General features: G+C 44.7%; 1 protein-coding gene across 1 annotated transcript in view; it reads right to left on the bottom strand.

The window, feature by feature from the left end:
* Nucleotides 1-5,687: 5,687 nt before the first annotated feature.
* trps1 (trichorhinophalangeal syndrome I) overlaps nucleotides 5,688-19,697 on the bottom strand; it is a 191,116-nt gene continuing 177,106 nt past the window's right edge. Inside the window, exons 7-10 of the mRNA XM_038965811.1 lie at nucleotides 8,927-9,049; nucleotides 8,714-8,794; nucleotides 8,081-8,683; nucleotides 5,688-7,798 (exon numbers count right to left, since the gene is read on the bottom strand). Coding sequence (XP_038821739.1) covers nucleotides 7,448-7,798; nucleotides 8,081-8,683; nucleotides 8,714-8,794; nucleotides 8,927-9,049 — 1,158 coding nt within the window. The 3' untranslated portion in view covers nucleotides 5,688-7,447. The remainder of the gene's footprint in view (nucleotides 7,799-8,080; nucleotides 8,684-8,713; nucleotides 8,795-8,926; nucleotides 9,050-19,697) is intronic.

Below are 19,697 nucleotides of genomic sequence, written 5' to 3'. Positions count from 1 at the left end.
TGAATCTCCTCAGTCTATTCTTGTTCTGAGAAATGAAGGCTATTCCATGCGAGATATTGGCAAGAAACTGAGATCTCGTACAACGCTGTGTACTACTCCCTTCACAGAACAGCGCAAACTGTCTCTAACCAGAATAGAAAGAGAAGTGGGAGGCCCCGGTGCACAACTGAGCAAGAGGACAAGTACATTAGAGTGTCTCAGGATGGTAAGTTGGTGTTTGAAGATATCCCTCTAGTGGTGTGGGGCTGTGCTTTGGCAAAGTGGGTGGGGTTATATCCTTCCTGCTTGGCCCTGTCCGGGGGTATCATCGGATGGGGCCACAGTGTCTCCTGACCCCTCCTGTCTCAGCCTCCAGTATTTATGCTGCAGTAGTTTATGTGTCAGGGGGCTAGGGTCAGTTTGATATATCTGGAGTACATCTCCTGTCTTATCCTGTGTACTGTGTGAATTTAAGTATGCTCCCTCTAATTCTCTCTTTCTTTCTCTCTCTCTAAGGACCTGAGCCCTAGGACCATGCCTCAGGACTACCTGGCATGATGACTCCTTGCTGTCCCCAGTCCACCTGGCCGTGCTGCTGCTCCAGTTTCAACTGTTCTGCCTGCGGCTATGGAACCCTGATCTGTTCTCCGGACATGCTACCTGTCCCAGACCTGCTGTTTTCAACTCTCTAGAGACCGCAGGAGAGGCAGAGATACTCTTAATGATCGGCTATGAAAAGCCAACTGACATTTACTCCTGAGGTGCTGACTTGCTGCACCCTCGACAACTACTGTGATTATTATTATTTGACCATGCTGGTAATTTATGAACATTTGAACATCTTGGCCATGTTCTGTAATAATCTCCACCCCGCACAGCCAGAAGAGGACTGGCCACCCCTCATAGCCTGGTTCCTCTCTAGGTTTCTTCCTAGGTTTTGGCCTTTCTAGGGAGTTTTTCCTAGCCACCGTGCTTCTACACCTGCATTGCTTGCTGTTTGGGGTTTTAGGCTGGGTTTCTGTACAGCACTTTGAGATATCAGCTGATGTAAGAAGGGCTATATAAATACATTTGATTTGATTTGAGTGTCTAGTTTGAGAAACAGACACCTCACAAGTCCTCAACTGGCAGCTTCATTAAATAGTACCCGCAAAACACCAGTGTCAACTTCAACAGTGAAGAGGCGACTCTGGGATGCTGGTCTTCTAAGCAGAGTCGCAAAGAAAAAGCCATATCTCAGACTGGCCAATAAAAAGAAAAGATTAAGATTGGCAAAAGAACACAGACACTGGACAGAGGAACTCTGCCTAGAAGGCCAGCATCCCGGAGTCGCCTCTTCACTGTTGACGTTGAGACTGGTGTTTTGCGGGTACTATTTAATGAAGCTGCCAGTTGTGGACTTGTGAGGCGTCTGTTTTTCAAACTAGACACTCTAATGTACCTGTCCTCTTGCTCAGTTGTGTACCTGGGCCTCCCACTCCTCTATATATTCTGGTTAGAGCCAGTGTCTGTGTGTTATTCTATCTCAGTAGTTTACAATATCATATTACAGGAGTGTAGGCCAGAACTGAGCTATTATTTACAATAAATAACTGTAATTACTGTCTCTTTCCTGTTGTTGACTTCTGTCTGTGTCTTATCCATGGAATACAAGAGAGAGGTTAACATAATCAACAGTAACAACCCTAGCAGGCCATAAGTCAGGGGCTGGTGTCTACCCTCTTGTGTGGGAATCTGGAATATAATTACGCTCCTTTCCTAGATCACCAGCAAACACTGGGGTACAAATCAATAGTCTCACCAGGGAGAGAGAGAGGTCGGAGGTTTTATTCAGCTTGTGGTACCATGGGATCCCTCGTATGCAAGTCCGTGCCCCACTTCTTCTGGTTCAATGTTTTTTTTGTGTGTTTAAAAAAAATGTATTTAACCTTTATTTAACTAGGCAAGTCAGTTAAGAACAAATTCTTATTTACAATGACTGCCTACCCCGGCCAAACCCTAACAACGCTGGGCCAATTGTGCGCCGCCCAATGGGACTCCCAATCACAGCTGGTTGTGATACAGTCTGGAATCAAACCAGGGTCTGTAGTGACGCCTATAGCACTGAGATGCAGTGCCTTAGACTGCTGCACCACTCGGGAGCCCAAAGGTGACCTGAAGCTCTTGGCCTTGAACAAGAGCAATCAATGGAGAGGGAATGGTCCGGTAGATGGTCCGGTAGATGGTCCGGTAGATGGTCCGGTAGATGGTCCGGTAGATGGTCCGGTAGATGGTCCGGTAGATGGTCCGGTAGATGGTTCGGTAGATGGTCTGGTAGATGGTCTGGTAGATGGTCCGGTAGATGGTCTGGTAGATGGTCCGGTAGATGGTCTGGTAGATGGTCTGGTAGATGGTCCGGTAGATGGTTCGGTAGATGGTTCGGTAGATGGTCTGGTAGATGGTCTGGTAGATGGTCCGGTAGATGGTCCGGTAGATGGTCTGGTAGATGGTCCGGTAGATGGTCTGGTAGATGGTCCGGTAGATGGTCCGCTAGATGGTCCCGTAGATGGTCCGGTAGATGGTCTGGTAGATGGTCTGGTAGATGGTCCGGTAGATGGTCTGGTAGATGGTCTGGTAGATGGTCTGGTAGATGGTCTGGTAGATGGTCTGGTAGATGGTCTGGTAGATGGTCTGGTAGATGGTCTGGTAGATGGTCTGGTAGATGGTCTGGTAGATGGTCTGGTAGATGGTTCGGTAGATGGTCTGGTAGATGGTCTGGTAGATGGTCCGGTAGATGGTCTGGTAGATGGTCTGGTAGATGGTCTGGTAGATGGTCCGGTAGATGGTCTGGTAGATGGTCCGGTAGATGGTCTGGTAGATGGTCTGGTAGATGGTCCGGTAGATGGTTCGGTAGATGGTCTGGTAGATGGTCTGGTAGATGGTCCGGTAGATGGTTCGGTAGATGGTCCGGTAGATGGTCTGGTAGATGGTCCGGTAGATGGTCTGGTAGATGGTTCGGTAGATGGTCCGGTAGATGGTTCGGTAGATGGTTCGGTAGATGGTCTGGTAGATGGTCTGGTAGATGGTCTGGTAGATGGTCTGGTAGATGGTCTGGTAGATGGTCTGGTAGATGGTCTGGTAGATGGTCCGGTAGATGGTCCGGTAGATGGTCTGGTAGATGGTCTGGTAGATGGTCCGGTAGATGGTCCGGTAGATGGTCTGGTAGATGGTCCGGTAGATGGTTCGGTAGATGGTTCGGTAGATGGTTCGGTAGATGGTCTGGTAGATGGTCCGGTAGATGGTCCGGTAGATGGTCTGGTAGATGGTCTGGTAGATGGTCTGGTAGATGGTCTGGTAGATGGTCCGGTAGATGGTCCGGTAGATGGTCTGGTAGATGGTCCGGTAGATGGTCTGGTAGATGGTTCGGTAGATGGTCTGGTAGATGGTCTGGTAGATGGTCTGGTAGATGGTCTGGTAGATGGTCCAGTAGATGTTCCGGTAGATGGTCTGGTAGATGGTCCGGTAGATGGTTCGGTAGATGGTTCGGTAGATGGTCTGGTAGATGGTCTGGTAGATGGTCCGGTAGATGGTTCGGTAGATGGTCTGGTAGATGGTCCGGTAGATGGTCTGGTAGATGGTCCGGTAGATGGTCTGGTAGATGGTCCGGTAGATGGTCCGGTAGATGTTCCGGTAGATGGTCTGGTAGATGGTCTGGTAGATGGTCTGGTAGATGGTCTGGTAGATGGTCTGGTAGATGGTCTGGTAGATGGTCTGGTAGATGGTCCGGTAGATGGTTCGGTAGATGGTCTGGTAGATGGTCTGGTAGATGGTCCGGTAGATGGTTCGGTAGATGGTCTGGTAGATGGTCCGGTAGATGGTCTGGTAGATGGTCCGGTAGATGGTCTGGTAGATGGTCCGGTAGATGGTCCGGTAGATGGTCCGGTAGATGGTCCGGTAGATGGTTCGGTAGATGGTTCGGTAGATGGTCTGGTAGATGGTCTGGTAGATGGTCCGGTAGATGGTTCGGTAGATGGTCTGGTAGATGGTCCGGTAGATGGTCTGGTAGATGGTCCGGTAGATGGTCTGGTAGATGGTCCGGTAGATGGTCCGGTAGATGGTCCGGTAGATGGTCCGGTAGATGGTTGGTAGATGTTTCGGTAGATGGTCCGGTAGATGGTCCGATGGGCCCACTTCATTTGTGAAAGACCATCCTTTGCTTTCCTTCAAGATACAGAAGACTGAATTACAGATGTTTATACATGACTATGTAGTTACATGTAATTACATATTTATTTGTATTTATTGAACCTTTATTTAACTAGGCAAGTCAGTTAAGAATAAATTCTTATTAAAAATGACTGCCCTCCCCGGCCAAACCCGGACGATGCTGAGTCAATTGTGCACCGCCCTATGGGACTCCCAATCACGGCCAGATGTGATACAGCCTGGATTCGAACCAGGGACTGTAGTGGCGAGCTAACTATATGTAGCTACATATACATCACAGCATGGTAATGGGAAGCACCACTGAATAAAAAGAGATTTCAGAACATGTTTTATTACTTTATTAATTATTATTATCATTATTATTATTCAAGTTTAGATGTAGACATCTTTGCCATCTTTGTTACATTTTTTTGCATGTAAAACCCTACAACACAAAACATAAAGATGGTAGCAGAAAAAAAAACAAAATAAAGAAACAAACAATCTAAACCCGAAGTGTAAAAACAAGAAACAACATTCAAAAAATGATGGTTAAAACATTTACCAAAACATTTGCTTTTTTTGCCATGTCCGTGTCCACACTAGTTTACTGGCTTCTTCAACACACAGATAATCCTGTCTGTCCATGTTGTTTTGTCTTCAACACACAGATAATCCTGTCTGTCCATGTTGTTTCGTCTTCAACACACAGATAATCCTGTCTGTCCATGTTGTTTCGTCTTCAACACACAGATAATCCTGTCTGTCCATGTTGTTTCTTTGTCTTCGTCTACTTTTGCAGTCCCTGTTTACAGCATGCTAATAACACATTTTAACACAATCATCTTTCTTCCTTGGAAATAAAACAGAATAACTGAAGTGCAAGCGTTAACATTTTTCTAATTAAAATTTAAAACAAAAATCGTTCCTTATGTTATTTGAAATCACATGACTGTTTCTGTGAAATGATTTTAGTATTATTATTTCAGTTTCTTTGTTTCTGAGAGGCGTTTGTAACAACATTTTAAGGCTATGTTGATTTCATCGCTATTTCACACAAATCCTCGCCTGCCGAATCCCAGGCAGACTCTAATTACATTATCCCCTGATCATGTATAAATAACTATGTACATCAGAGGATGGACAGTTTAGATTGAACTCATGTTTGATTCCTTTCAGCAGCAATGGGAATCATAGGAAGAAGTGCTCACACAAATGAAAGAGAGACAGAGAGACAGAGAAAGAGAGCGAGACAGAAAGAGAGAGAGGGAGAGACAGAGAGAGAGACAGAGAGAGAGAGAGACAGAGAGACAGAGAAAGAGAGCGAGACGGAAAGAGAGAGAGGGAGAGACAGAGAGAGAGACAGAGAGAGAGAGAGACAGAGAGACAGAGAGACAGAGAAAGAGAGCGAGACAGAGAGAGAGAGAGAGAAACAGAGAGAGACAGAGAGAGAGAGAGAGAGCAAGACAGAGAGACAAAGAGAGAGAGAGAGAGAGAGAGAGAGAGAGAGAGAGAGAGAGAGAGAGAGAGAGAGAGAGAGAGAGAGAGAGAGAGAGAGAGAGAGAGATATATAAAACACATGAATGGGAGTCTTTTAGAGGCGAAACAGGTGGTCTATTAGCAAAGTACTAACAAGCTAAATAGAGGGATAATGTTGCTGTGTGGTAACATTTGTTTTGTCGCTCAAATGGTATTAATCTATCTACATAATGTCAAATGCTTTGACCACAAGGCCATAATCCAGGTTGAGGTGTTGCACTACATCTAATTTGATGAACAAAACACTCAACATTGTTGATATTCAATGGCTTCTTTCTATCAAAAGGCACCTTTTTCACCTGTACATGGAACAAGTAGAATGTCATGCTATGTTCAAATCAAGTCCCAAAATGACTAAAAGCCAAATATTAAAGTATTATATAAATGCAATAGACATACCAAAAAAATGGGGCCTTGTGTACGGTATGGTCAGTTGAAATACCTGGATTGTAAAACCTATGATGCTCAAAGCTATAAAGCTCACAGAACAATACTTATAACCAAGCTACAGTATATCAGCTTCTCTTAAACAAAGCATACAGGATGAACAGAGTCCAATACAGAGCATCTGTATAGACAATAAAGCATTTCAAAGTGTACAAGCAGGAGCATACAAAGAAAGACATGGAATGGATAGTGCCTCTGTGCCATTCAAACAAACAGAAAAAATAATTTGACTGTATTTCATCTCCCATTCAACCTTCTGACAAAAGGCCTCTGTTTTGTTACGTGATCGTCCTGTCCTGTCCACATGAGAGAAAAATACTCTGAATTGCAGGAATTTTGCTTCATTACCTTGTTTGCTACATTTGCAAATGTAAACAGTTTTGCAGAGCCAAGCTCGTGACCCTTTACTAAATGCAAAGTCAATGTTGCATATCAACATACCAGGTAGAAAATACTTTGTTCAATATATCAGGCACTGATATTATGAATTTTTCATATTAACAACTTAGAAAAAAATATTGCTTTTTGCATTTTTCTTCCATCCCAAATGTCTTTAGTGATATAATGTTTGTATCCTAGCAACTAAGGCTTCAGCTTAAAATGTCTAGAGGAAGTTCTGTGACAATAGACTTCCCAAAAAATAAAAAAACAAACAAACAGTATCCATAACTAAAATACATTAAAACATAGACACTTAGTTGGATGTTAAGTGGAGACCGATGCAACTGAAACCACTGTAGGATATGTTTTTTGACTCAGCCACGGGCGTTCCCTGAGGACGTTTATTTGAGGACGATCCAATCACTAGTCATCGCTCTGCCCATCCACCGTGAAGGAGATTATGACAGACGACTGATGTTTCCCAGCTCCCCATTTTACATATCAATTCACACTTCCTCATTCCATTTGGAACATTGAACCAACCAGGTAAGAGAACATTCAACCCGTGCAGATGTACCTTGTTGTTCGCTGAACTGCCTTGTCAAAGTAACACTTCCCAATAAAAAAAGAAACAACAGCAAAAAAAACTAAAAATAAGCGTCTATTTGTAGTACCATTTTCTTCAAAAGCGTTTTCCTTTACAAAAAAAGAAAAAGGAAACAGCCAATCGTTTGTTCTGTATTACGTCCAATATAAATGTTTAGATGATATGAGTTCCCTACAGAAGCTATCATGGCACGTTGAGCAAGAAGTCTTCTTCTCATTCAATCATTACAGTACGCTTTTGTCCATTTATTTTGTTCTTTTTCATACTGCTATGCCTGTGCTAAAAGTCCAAGTCTGTAATGCACCAAAATCACACAGAATCCTTTGGAGCATCGGCCTCAGCATCGGCCTCAGCCTCGACAGTTGGCAGGTGAAGCCCTCTCTGTATGTGTGTGGTGAAGTCGTACTTGTCTGCGCAGGCATGCAGGCAGATGCTGCACTGGAAGGGTCCTCCGTCAGCATGGCAGCTCATGTGCAGGGCGTGCATAACCTCATCCAGGAAGAGGATGCCACAGTGGATGCACTTACTGGTCAGCTCATCCTGAGTGCCCTGGTCCACCCTCTCCTTACTGGTCAGCTCATCCTGAGTGCCCTGGTCCACCCTCTCCTTACTGGTCAGCTCATCCTGAGTGCCCTGGTCCACCCTCTCCTTACTGGTCAGCTCATCCTGAGTGCCCTGGTCCACCCTCTCCTTACTGGTCAGCTCATCCTGAGTGCCCTGGTCCACCCTCTCCTTACTGGTCAGCTCATCCTGAGTGCCCTGGTCCAACCTCTCCGGCTTGGCTGCAACATCTGGGGGAGGAGAAGGCTGGGGGGATGCCCCCTCGTCTACTTTCTCCTCTCTTCTCTCCTGCTGCTCTCTATGCTTCTCATCCTCCTTCCCCGCTGGGACCGTGGGCAAGGCCCGTTTGTCGGCGCCGCTACTCCTCTCCTTGGCGGTAACGGCAGAGGCGGTGGAGCCGTTGGCGGTGGGTGCCGGTTTGGAATGTTTGATGGCCAGGTCGAGAGGGATGTCGCTTTCGGGGCCGGCGGAGGGCGGGAGAGGGAAGTGTGGGGGCAAGCTAAAGGTGTGGTAAGGCACAAAGCTTTGGCAAGGGTTGGGCAGACCAGGCATGTGGCCTAGGTACTGTGGGTTGCCCGGAACAGACATCTTGTACTTAGTCCAGAAGCGCATCCAGTCGGACTCGTTCTGCAGGTCATTGTGGATAAAGGGCAGGCTGAAGAACGGGTACTGGTACTTCTCGATGGGGCTGCCCGGTGGCGAGTAGCTGGCCTGTTTGGAGGGACGCATGTACTTCTCGATGGGGCTACCCCTCTCTGAGGACAAGCTACCCTTCCCCTCCAAGCCCGTGTGATGGACCCCAGCCGAGCCCACCCCGTTCCCCTCCGCCCCTCCCTCTGCAGGGTTCTTGTTGTGTATGTGCAAAGGAGGCATTCGCTTGTGGATCTCCAGGGTTTGGCTAACTAGGAAGGAGTGGGTGGAGCGGGGGCTGGGGTGACCCTTGAACCCAGAGGACCCGTAGGCCTCGTACTGGCCCAGGGAATTCTGGGGCTCCCCTTTACGAGGGACGGGCACTCCTTCCGAGCCTGGCCCATCCTCTCCTGGCCGGCGCTCCAGGGGACTGCCATTGAGACGCTCCTCGCTGCTGACCCTCTGCTGCTTGGAGCCCACAGGTTCGGAGGGCAGAGGGTCGGGGTTGAGGCGCTCCTCGCTGCTGACCCTCCGCTGCTTGGAGCCCACAGGTTCGGAGGGCAGAGGGTCGGGGTTGAGGCGCTCCTCGCTGCTGACCCTCCGCTGCTTGGAGCCCACAGGTTCGGAGGGCAGAGGGTCGGGGTTGAGGCGCTTCCTCGTGCGCCGGCGGATGATCTGCTCGCCGTTGTTCTGCTTGATGATGTTCAGCGGCCGGGGAGTCTGGTGAGAGACAAAGATAGATATTTTATTTACGTATGTATCAAGCTATACATAAAAACATTTACATAAATATGTCCTTAATAATAGGAATTTCATAGTAGAGAATATTACCAGAGCATGTCACAACACTAAGGGCTTGATTCCATCCATTTCGCTGAATATCGTCGCTATAGTGTGATTGAAACTTAAAGGCAATGTTCCCGCGTTCGCAGAGACCGCATTCACGGTAAACACTGCATATGTCGGTTCATTCTGAAAAATTCCCTTTATATTCAATCGTGCTATACTGCGGATCTTCAGCGATATGGATTGAATCAAGCTCTAAAATGATCCCAGAATGACTGCAATATAAAAAGGGGACTCCGCGAGTCAGGCTGTAGTCAGTGTAGCTTAATCCTGATAGTTACAGCTCGTCTGTCCTCCACTGCCCCCCCCCCCCCCCGTAACACCCCCTGCACCCTCTGCTCCCCGGCCACCACCCAGTCACAGCTGGGCAGACAGGAGATACGAGCACCTGGCCTCCGTCTAGCGCTGACACAGACAAGCCTTGCCCTAGGGCAGCGCACATTGCTTATTACAGCCCAATAAGGGGCTAAGGCCTACTGTAAATACTGCAGGAGTGTTGCTGTACTGCAGATGGCACACAGCTGTTTAAATGGGAACACATTTTATTTACTGCAAGATCCACAGAATAGTAGATGTAGCCTACAGAATCCACTCATTAACTAGCAACTTCATCTGTTTAGCCACCAGGCAAATACAGTAATCATTAAACAATATATTTTTTGTGTGGCCAGTTTAGGGTCATCATTTCTTCGTAATTTCTGTGTTTGCGTGTGATATGACATGCCCCAAGCATTGACTTGAAAAATACAGAAACATCCAGTCTCGTCTGGAGAAGGAAGTCTGTCTACCTTTAGGGCATATTTGAAATGGAAGACAAAAATGAACATTCTTGCCCTCATTTATCACCTAGGCCTTTCCTTCCAATTCCTTTTCCTGTTCTATTTATTTTTCTCTCCTTCTTGCCACAGGTAGGGTTCGGCATTTACCACCAACTTCTCTCAGGTGACACCTCGCACGGTAATGCCGACAGACATGTTTTCATACCAACGTTTCCCCACTTTCCATGGAAATCTCACAGAAATCACTGCAAGCCCAAACTAATGGGCACATAAGAGAGAGAGAGAACATTTTAAATGGAGGTGAGGACATTTCCATTGCTCTGCTCCCTACACATACTGCATATGAAGAAATGACCAGAAGAGAATATGAATTAAAGGGATCAGATTGTCCGCATTGCAGACTGAATTCTAGGTGTGAAATGTCCCTGAGGAATCAATCCCACACACCATACTGCTGCCTCTCAGCTTGTCTTTGTGATGGACAATCTGTTGTCATGTTCCTGGGGAAAGGAAACCAATCATTTCAACCCCTAAAATGGGGGGGTAAAAAATGAATGAAATAATCCATGGCACAGGTCGGAAGATAGGAAAAAGGGAAGCCTAGTATTATCCCTCCCTACATACATACAGTATAGTTATTTATTCAGAAACACGGAGCAGAGTATGTGAGCGGAGTGGAGTGGTTGGAAATCCCGCTCATTGCTCCACGTCCGTTTCAACCGCTCCGCTAAAAACCACTACTCACTCACAGGGAGAAGAAACTGCCGCTCCAAATTCGCTCCATTCATTAAAATCACAATTTAACAAAAAATCCATCGATTGTTGTGACTACATGGATCAACCATTTGGTTTTGAAGTATTGAAATCAAACCATATGATTTGAATGAAAAGTATTTGAATAAACATGAAAAGGTGAATGTAAGAAGCGCTCACCATTTTAAATAGGCTACATGTCATATTAAACAGCATATAAACACTCTAAATAGGTCAGGAGACAGACTGAGTCTAAGAAGGCTATATGATTTCAATTATTTCAAGGCTATAGCCTACAAAGAAACACATTGTGAGTGTGACACACTAGGATGGTAGGCAGTCCATTAGACCCTCAGAATTTAAACAACATTTCTTTGTATTAAATCATTATAGTCTATAAATTGTGCATACAGGCTGTGACTTAGCCTACTTAGAATGAAATACAAATTAAATAAAACATGTCTTATTAGGCTCAGTCTATCTTTAAATACATTTTTAGAAACACGAGTTTGTCCAGTCTGTGGCTTCAGGCTCATGCGATGGTGTCTGGAGAGCCAGCCAGCAGCGGGGAATATCCTCTCCACACTTGCAGAGCTACTGGGGATGCTAAACACCCTTTAGGCCACTCTTGCCAGGCTGGGCAGAGATGCATAGTTGTTTTTACATTTTTCTATAGGTAGGCCTAAAGTTTTTAAGGCAAAATAACCCAATCAAATCGGAAAGCTCCTTGAACGTTGGAAAATGCCAGGCCTATTGGGCCAAAAACAATTATGGCCTATTGTATAGATAATAGAACAAAAATTTATGAAACGTTTAAGAGATCTGATTTTTGTTTATAAATACTTTGGTACAATGACACACTTAATTAGCTACCCACCTCATTCCTTTCTTTTAGCATGTGCATGTAGTAAGTACACCATCATGCTTTGGGGATATGTGTCTTTTCAGATTCCACAATGATTCTTTAGTTGTGGATAATACATCACTGCACTCCCTCTCTTGGTCCTCATCTTTGTAAGTCACCTTGATTTAGCAGCTGTGTGTTTTATCAGTTTCTTTATGAAAAGGTTGTATTTACAATGGTGTTTGTTCTTGTGGCAACAGGTCACAAATGTTGCTGATGTGATTGAACACTGATCACCCAATAGATATGGGAGTTTATCACAAGTGAATTTATTTTTGAATTCTTTGTGGGTCTGTGTAATCTGAGGGAAATATGTGTCTCTAATTTGGTCATATATTTGGTAGGAGGTTAGGAAGTGCGGCTCAGTTACCACCTAATTTTGTGGGCAATATGCACATAGCCTGTCTTCTCCTGAGAGCTAAGTCTGCCTACGGCAGCCTTTCTCAATAGCAAGGCTCTGCTCACTGAGTCTGTACATAGTCAAAAATGTCTTAATTTTGGATCAGTCACAGTGGTCAGGTATTCTGCCACGGTGTACTGTGCTCTCTGTTTAGGTGCAAAAAGCATTCTACTTTGCGCAGTTTTTTGTGTCAAGTAATTATCTTTTTGTTGTCTCATGATTTCGTTGGGACTCTTCTCCAGGTTCATCTCTCTGTAGGTGATGGCTTTGTTATGGAAGGTTTGGCAATCACTTCCTTTTAGGTGGTTGTAGAATTTAACGGCTCTTTTCTGGATTTGGATAATTAGCGGGTATCGGCCTAATTCTGCTCTGCATGCATTATTTAGCGTTTTACATTGTACACTGAGGATATTTTAGCAGAATTCTGCCTGCATAGTCTCAATTTGGTGTTTGTCCCATTTTGTGAATTCTATAATGGGCAATGGGTTCTATAACTGATTCAAGTATTTTTAGCCAGATCCTAATTGGTATGTTTTTTTATGTTCCTTTTGTTGGCATAGAAGGCATTTCTTGCCTTGTCTCTCAGATCCTTCACAGCTTTGTGGAAGTTACCTGTGCTGATGTTTAGGCCGAGGTATGTATAGTTTTTTGTGTGGTCTTGGGCAACGGTGTCTAGATGGAAATTGTATTTGTGGCAACTGGACCTTTTTAGGAACCCCATTATTTTTGTCTTACTGAGATTTACTGTCAGGGTTCAGGTCTGACAGAATCTGTGCAGAAGATCTAGGTGCTGCTGTAGGCCCTCCTTGGTTGGTGACAGAAGCACCAGATCATCAGCAAACAGTAGACATTTGACTTCAGATTCTAGTAGGGTGAGGCCGGGTGCTGCAGACAGTTCTAGTGTCCTCGCCAATTTGTTGATGTATATGTTGAAGAGGGTGGGGCTTAAGCTGCATCCCTGTCTCACCCCATCGTCCTGTGGAAAGTAATGTGTGTTTTTTGCCAATTTTAACCACACGCTTGCTGTTTACATGGATTTTATAATGTTTTAAGTTTTTCCACAAACACCAATTTCCATAAATTTGTATAGCAGACCGTCATGCCAAATTGAATCAAAAGTTTTTTTGGAATCAACAAAGCATGAGAAGACTTTGCTTTTGTTTTGGTTTGTTTGTTTGTCAGTTAGGGTGTGCAGGGTGAATACGTGATCTGTCGTACGGTAATTTGGTACAAAGCCAATTTGACATTTGCTCAGTACATTGTTTTCGCTGATGAAATGTACGAATCTGCTGTTAATGATAAGGCAGGATTTTCCCAAGGTTGCTGTTGACGCATATCCCACGGTAGTTATTGGGGTCAAATTTGTCTCCACTTTGTGGATTGGGGTGATCTGTCCTTAGTTGCAAATATTGGGGAAGATGCCAGAGCTAAGGATGTTAGAGTTTAAGTATAGCCAATTGGAATTTATTGTATGTATATTTTATCAGTTAATTTAGGATAACATCAACCCCATAGGCCTTTTTGGGTTGGAGTGTTTGTATTTTGTCCTGTAGTTCATTCAATGTAATTGGAGAATCCAGTGGGTTCTGGCAGTCTTTAATAGTTGATTCTAAGATTTGTATTTGATCATGTATATGTTTTTGCTGTTTGTTCTTTGTTATAGAGACAAAAAGATTGGAAGTGGTTTACCCATACATCTCCATTTTGGATTGATAATTCTTCGTGTTGTTGTTTGTTTAGTGTTTTCCAATTTTCCAAGAAGTGATTTGATTCTATGGATTCTTCAACAACATTGAGCTGATTTCTGACGTGCTGTTCCTTTATTCCCGTAGAGTATTTCTGTTTAAGTGATTCACCACAGTGAAGGCGTAGCCTCAGTTTTCCTGGGTCTCTATGCTTTTGTTTGTACAGGTTGCTCAATTTCTTTTTTAGGTTTTTTGCCTTCTTCATCAAACCATTTGTCATTGTTGTTCATTTTCTTAAGTTGTCAGCTTGAAATGTTTTGATTTGATAGGGAAGCTGAGAGGTCATAATGTTTAGGTTTTCCACTGCTAAGTTTACACCTTCACTATTACAGTGAAACATTTGTCCATGAAATTGTCTAGAAGGGATTGAATTTGTTGTTGCCTAATAGATTTTTGGTAGATTTCCACACTACTTTCCTTCCATCTATAGAATGTATAAATATTATGCAGTTCCTTTGGCTTTGATGACTCATGATTAGGGATGGGTATCATTAAGATTTTACCAATACTGCTTATCGATCTGGTACTTTAACGGTATTCTTGTCACGCCCTAACCTGAGATATCTCTGTTTTCTTTATATTTTGGTTAGGTCGGGGTGTGACTAGGGTGGGTACGTTAGTTTTTGTATTGTCTAGTTTTTTTTGTATTGTCTAGGTTTTTTTGTATTGTCTAGGTTTTTTTGTATGTCTAGGTTTTTTTGTATGTCTAGGGTTTTTGTAGGTCTAGGTGATTTGTATGTCTATGGTGGCCTGATATGGTTCCCAATCAGAGGCAGCTGTTTATCGTTGTCTCTGATTGGGGATCATATTTAGGTAGCCATTTTCCCTTTGGTGTTTGTGGGTTCTTGTTCTATGTTTACTTGCCTGTCTGCACTACTCATATTAGCGTCACGGTTCGTTTTGTTATTTTGTTAGTTTTGTTCAGTGTTCATTCTTAAATAAAGAAGAATGTACGCATACCACGCTGCACCTTGGTCTCCTCCTTACAACGGCCGTGACAATTCTTCTCGGTTATTTTTCTTACGAGAAAAAAACGAAACAAATTAAGAACAGAATCAACATTGCTTTATTTTCTGAAATGTTCTGAAATGTTCTGAAATAAATAAAAGAAACATTTATTTACAGCAAAAGAAAAAGCAATGTTTTGATCAAATCACTATTATAGACTCTAATGTTGTGATGATGGAAATGTAAAACAAATTAAATAAACCATATTTTCCTGCAAAAGAAAAGACAGTGGTATAGAACAACACGGGTGGGGCCTGCAGGTAGGCTGCAGAAGGCCTAACAGTTCTTAGCAGTTCTTATGGAGAAAGATCAACATATTTGCCTTCTCTGGCAGAAGTCGGGACCTCTCCTGGCTTATTGCGTTCCCTGCAGTCAAAAATACCCTATTGCTAGGGGTGGAGGAGGCTTGAGCACAGAGGTAGCTTGTTGAAATGTTTGTGAGGATGGGCAGAGTAGCTCTCTTCTCCCACCACCACTACAGCACAGGATCTTCAGCCATGGGGATGGGAGGCAGGCTTTTGTAGAGGTCGACCTCTAGGTCAACAGGCTCACTGAGGGTGAGGGACGAGGTGTCCTGTTGGATCGTCAACCTCAACTCCCTGTCCTTCTCTGAGAACAGCTCCTCCAAGGCACTCCTTGTTTTGTACAATGGAGGGACTGTCTCCTCAATTTCCTCTCCATCTCCTTCAGGCTCCTCCTCCTGTTGCTGGTGCTCTGTGTCTGTCTGCTCCGGCTCCTGTGACAGCCCTGGTGTTGCTCCGGTCACATTGGCCTCAACAGTTGCTTTCCTCAGCCTGTCCCAGATGGCGTCACTCACCGGCCTCTCTTTAAATCTGGGGTCCATTGCTGTGGCCTCAGAGGTTCTCCAACACCTTCTCTTTGATGGTTACCACAAACGTTGTAACTTCATGCTTCACAGTGAAGTGCTCTTCCAGTTTGTGGAGGATGGGTTTGATCTGTCCACGGGGGGCATTCTATTCACATGACACACACAGTGTGGATGTATAGAGGATTCTCATGAGCTGGACAAACTCCTCAGCTGCTGCTTGGGTGGCTGGATACGGCTCCATGAATCTCTCCATCATTAGATAGAGTTCCATCTGGTCTTGACATCAAGGATAAGTGAGTGTTGCGGAAGGCCTGAAAAAACAAAAAACAACATACATTTAATTACCGCACACTTGAATATTGAATTAAATTGTTAAATGTGAGAATTTCAAAATAATACTTTAATAGATTGAACTGGCTTCTTACCAAGGAGCTGCTGCTTTTCCTTCAAGACTGTTTTGGACATCGAGGATCTCTGGAACCACACGGCCACTGCTCTGATTCAGGCTGCCCATTTATCAATGGAAGTCATTTAGTAGATTTTCCGCGCTGCCAGATTCAGTGTGTGTGCAAAGCATCCTATTTTTAGGATGTGTAGCCTCTTGATGGCAACATCCATATTAACAGTATTATCAACAGTCACAGCTACAATCTTGCTTGGCTCTGTCTCAAACTCTTCCAGAATGTCTGAGAGCTCCTCTGACACTACTTGACCAGTTTGTGATTTGTACACTGCCCTGGTATGGAGGACCTTCTGTTTTACACTGCCCTGGTGTGGAGGACCTTCTGTTTTACACTGCCCTGGTGTGAAGGACCTTCTGTTTTACACTGCCCTGGTGTGGAGGACCTTCTGTTTTACACTGCCCTGGTGTGGAGGACCTTCTGTTTTACACTGCCCTGGTGTGGAGGACCTTCTGTTTTACACTGTCCTGGTGTGAAGAACCTTCTGTTTTACACTGTCCTGGTGTGGAGGACCTTCTGTTTTACACTGCCCTGGTGTGAAGGACCTTCTGTTTTACACTGCCCTGGTGTGGAGGACCTTCTGTTTTACACTGCCCTGGTGTGAAGGACCTTCTGTTTTACACTGCCCTGGTGTGGAGGACCTTCTGTTTTACACTGTCCTGGTGTGGAGGACCTTCTGTTTTACACTGTCCTGGTGTGGAGGACCTTCTGTTTTACACTGTCCTGGTGTGAAGGACCTTCTGTTTTACACTGTCCTGGTGTGGAGGACCTTCTGTTTTACACTGCCCTGGTGTGGAGGACCTTCTGTTTTACACTGCCCTGGTGTGGAGGACCTTCTGTTTTACACTGCCCTGGTGTGAAGGACCTTCTGTTTTACACTGTCCTGGTGTGAAGGACCTTCTGTTTTACACTGCCCTGGTGTGGAGGACCTTCTGTTTTACACTGCCCTGGTGTGAAGGACCTTCTGTTTTACACTGTCCTGGTGTGGAGGACCTTCTGTTTTACACTGTCCTGGTGTGGAGGACCTTCTGTTTTACACTGTCCTGGTGTGGAGGACCTTCTGTTTTACACTGCCCTGGTGTGGAGGACCTTCTGTTTTACACTGTCCTGGTGTGGAGGACCTTCTGTTTTACACTGCCCTGGTGTGAAGGACCTTCTGTTTTACACTGCCCTGGTGTGGAGGACCTTCTGTTTTACACTGTCCTGGTGTGAAGGACCTTCTGTTTTACACTGCCCTGGCTTGTGTAGTGCACTGTAACAGTGAGATAGTGGTCCGGACAAAGGCTGGTCCACCCGTCTGATGTGATGTCCAGCTTTGGCACGTCCTTCAGCTCAGTGATCACATTGACCTTTTCTACACCCTACCAGGTAGGAAGTAACTCCTGGAGGGAGAGGTATATTTGGGGGTGAGGGCCTTGCTCATCTCTCTACAGTAAACAAAATACATAGTTTTCATGTGTTGAATTATCATTATTGAATGTTTGTGTTGTTGTGTGTTGTATTGTGGAGTGATGGGACTAACATACAACCCTTTTATACAACTATATCCTAAACATGAATACAACTCAATATAGACTGTTACCTAAAGCCCTTGGACTCCACTGTTGCAAAGGGGTGTAGGCCTTTCACTATGAACTTGGTCACGGCTAGGTGGCACTCATTCACCCTCTCCTCAGTCATCCTCCCACTAGCTGCCAGCGTGAAGGGGTTTGGGCTTGTCTTAGGCTTGGACCAGCGGTATTAGAGGGAGGAGTGGGTTGGTTCATTGTAGCTGCAACTTTAACAAAAAAGTTGCAAAATCTTTAAATGGGTGATTGAATTTCTGAACGCGCCCATAGCTAAACAATCAGCTGGCTAATGGTTCCTTTTGATCATGAACCCATGTTCACATAATCTAGTTAACTCTGTGTGTGTGGGCTCTAGGCTGCTAGCATACATACCTAACGGAGATCAGACAACGAGGGATGAACTACTAGCCAGTCGAAAACTGTGCATTTCTCTGCCTGTACATGATGCACTTTCCATAGATGTTTGGACAGATTGCTCGTGTTTTCCACCCTTACAAGAAAAAGTATTGTTGTACTTGTGGTAACGAGCATTGTCAGCATCGACTCTGGTAAAGTGTAACCACACTTCTGAACGTTTAGTTCTCTCCTCCAACGTCACTAATTAACAGCAGGGTCTTTCTTGTGTGTGTGTGTATGCGTGTGTGTGCGTGTGCGTGTGCATGTGCGTGTGTGTGTGTGTGTGTGTGTGTGTGTGTGCTGTAGCGTGTGAGAGACACAGGCTCCGCGCGAGAGAGATCTCTCTTCTGGATTGGTAATAGTGACAAAGCATCATAGACGAATGTCTTAATCATATTGCAAATTAGAAACGGTTGGTGAGACAAAATGTGCAAGATAACGTTTATGTAGCAATAATAAATAGGAAATCTTAATTTCTTCAGTACCGAAAGCAGAACCGATAATTTAGCCTCGGGGCCCGTTTAATACTGGGTTTTGGCACCCATCCCTACTCATGATTGAGTATACCTCTGTTGAAGTAGAGTGTGATGTTGTCAGTGGACTGACTGTGAATGCTCTAAGGGACTCTGGGTTGAGGTCAGTGATAAAGTAGTCTACAGTACTACTACAAGAGATGAGCTATAGGTGTATCTACCGTAGTAGTCCCATCGAAGTCTACCATTGACAAGGTACATACCCAGCGTCTGACAGAGCTGCAGAAGTTGTGACCCATTTTTGTTGGTTATGTTGTCGTAGTTGTGTCTAAGGGGGCATATGGGGGAGGGAATGCTGTCACCTCCAAGTTGGTGTTTGTCCCCCTGTGTGCTGAGGGTGTCAGGTTCTTGTCCAGTTCTGGCATTTAGGTCACCACAGATTAGTACATGTTCTTGGGCCTGGAAATGGTTGATCTCCCCTCTAGGATGGAGAAGCTGTCATCGTTAAAGTATGAGGACATTTTTCTCTGTTGAGAATAATTTTCTTATTCCTTTCTAGCCAGATGTAAAATGTTCCTGTTTTGACTAATTTAATAGAGTGAGTTGGGTCTGCTCTATGCCAAATTAACATACCCCCTGAGTCTCTTCCCTGTTTCACACCTGGTCGTTTGGTGAATGGGACTACCAGCACTCTGTAACCTAGAGGACAACCATAGTGTCAAGTGTTGTTTTTGTGTGGTTTAGGCCCGGACCATCACCGTCTCTCTCTCTCTCTCTCTCTCTCACTCTCTCTCTCTCTCTCTCTCTCTCTCTCTCTCTCTCTCTCTCTCACTATCTCCCTCTCTATCTTTCTTTCTCTCTCAGCCAGCTGTCAAGGCTGTCTGTCTGGAGCAGGAGGAGAAGCAGAGGATGAGTCAGACCAGAAGAAAGAAAGAGTGCCCTCTACTGACCGGAACATTATGAACCCACACAGCCATGGACGCTCTTTGTCCTCCCTTCTCTCTGTCTCTGTCTTTCTCTCAATTCAAATCAATTTAAGGGCTTTATTGGCATGGGAAACATATGTTAACATTGCCAAAGCAGGTGAAGTAGATAATAAACAAAAGTGAAATAAACAATAAAATGTACAGTAAACATTACACGCACAAAGGTTCCAAAAGAATAAAGACATTTCAAATCTGTCTCTCTCTCTCTCTGGCTCTCTCT

Source organism: Salvelinus namaycush, chromosome 27, assembly GCF_016432855.1.
Source record: "Salvelinus namaycush isolate Seneca chromosome 27, SaNama_1.0, whole genome shotgun sequence".
In the NCBI taxonomy this organism is placed as follows: domain Eukaryota; kingdom Metazoa; phylum Chordata; class Actinopteri; order Salmoniformes; family Salmonidae; genus Salvelinus; species Salvelinus namaycush.
Note: the sequence above shows the minus strand (reverse complement) of the source record. Positions and strands in the feature narration are given on the sequence as shown.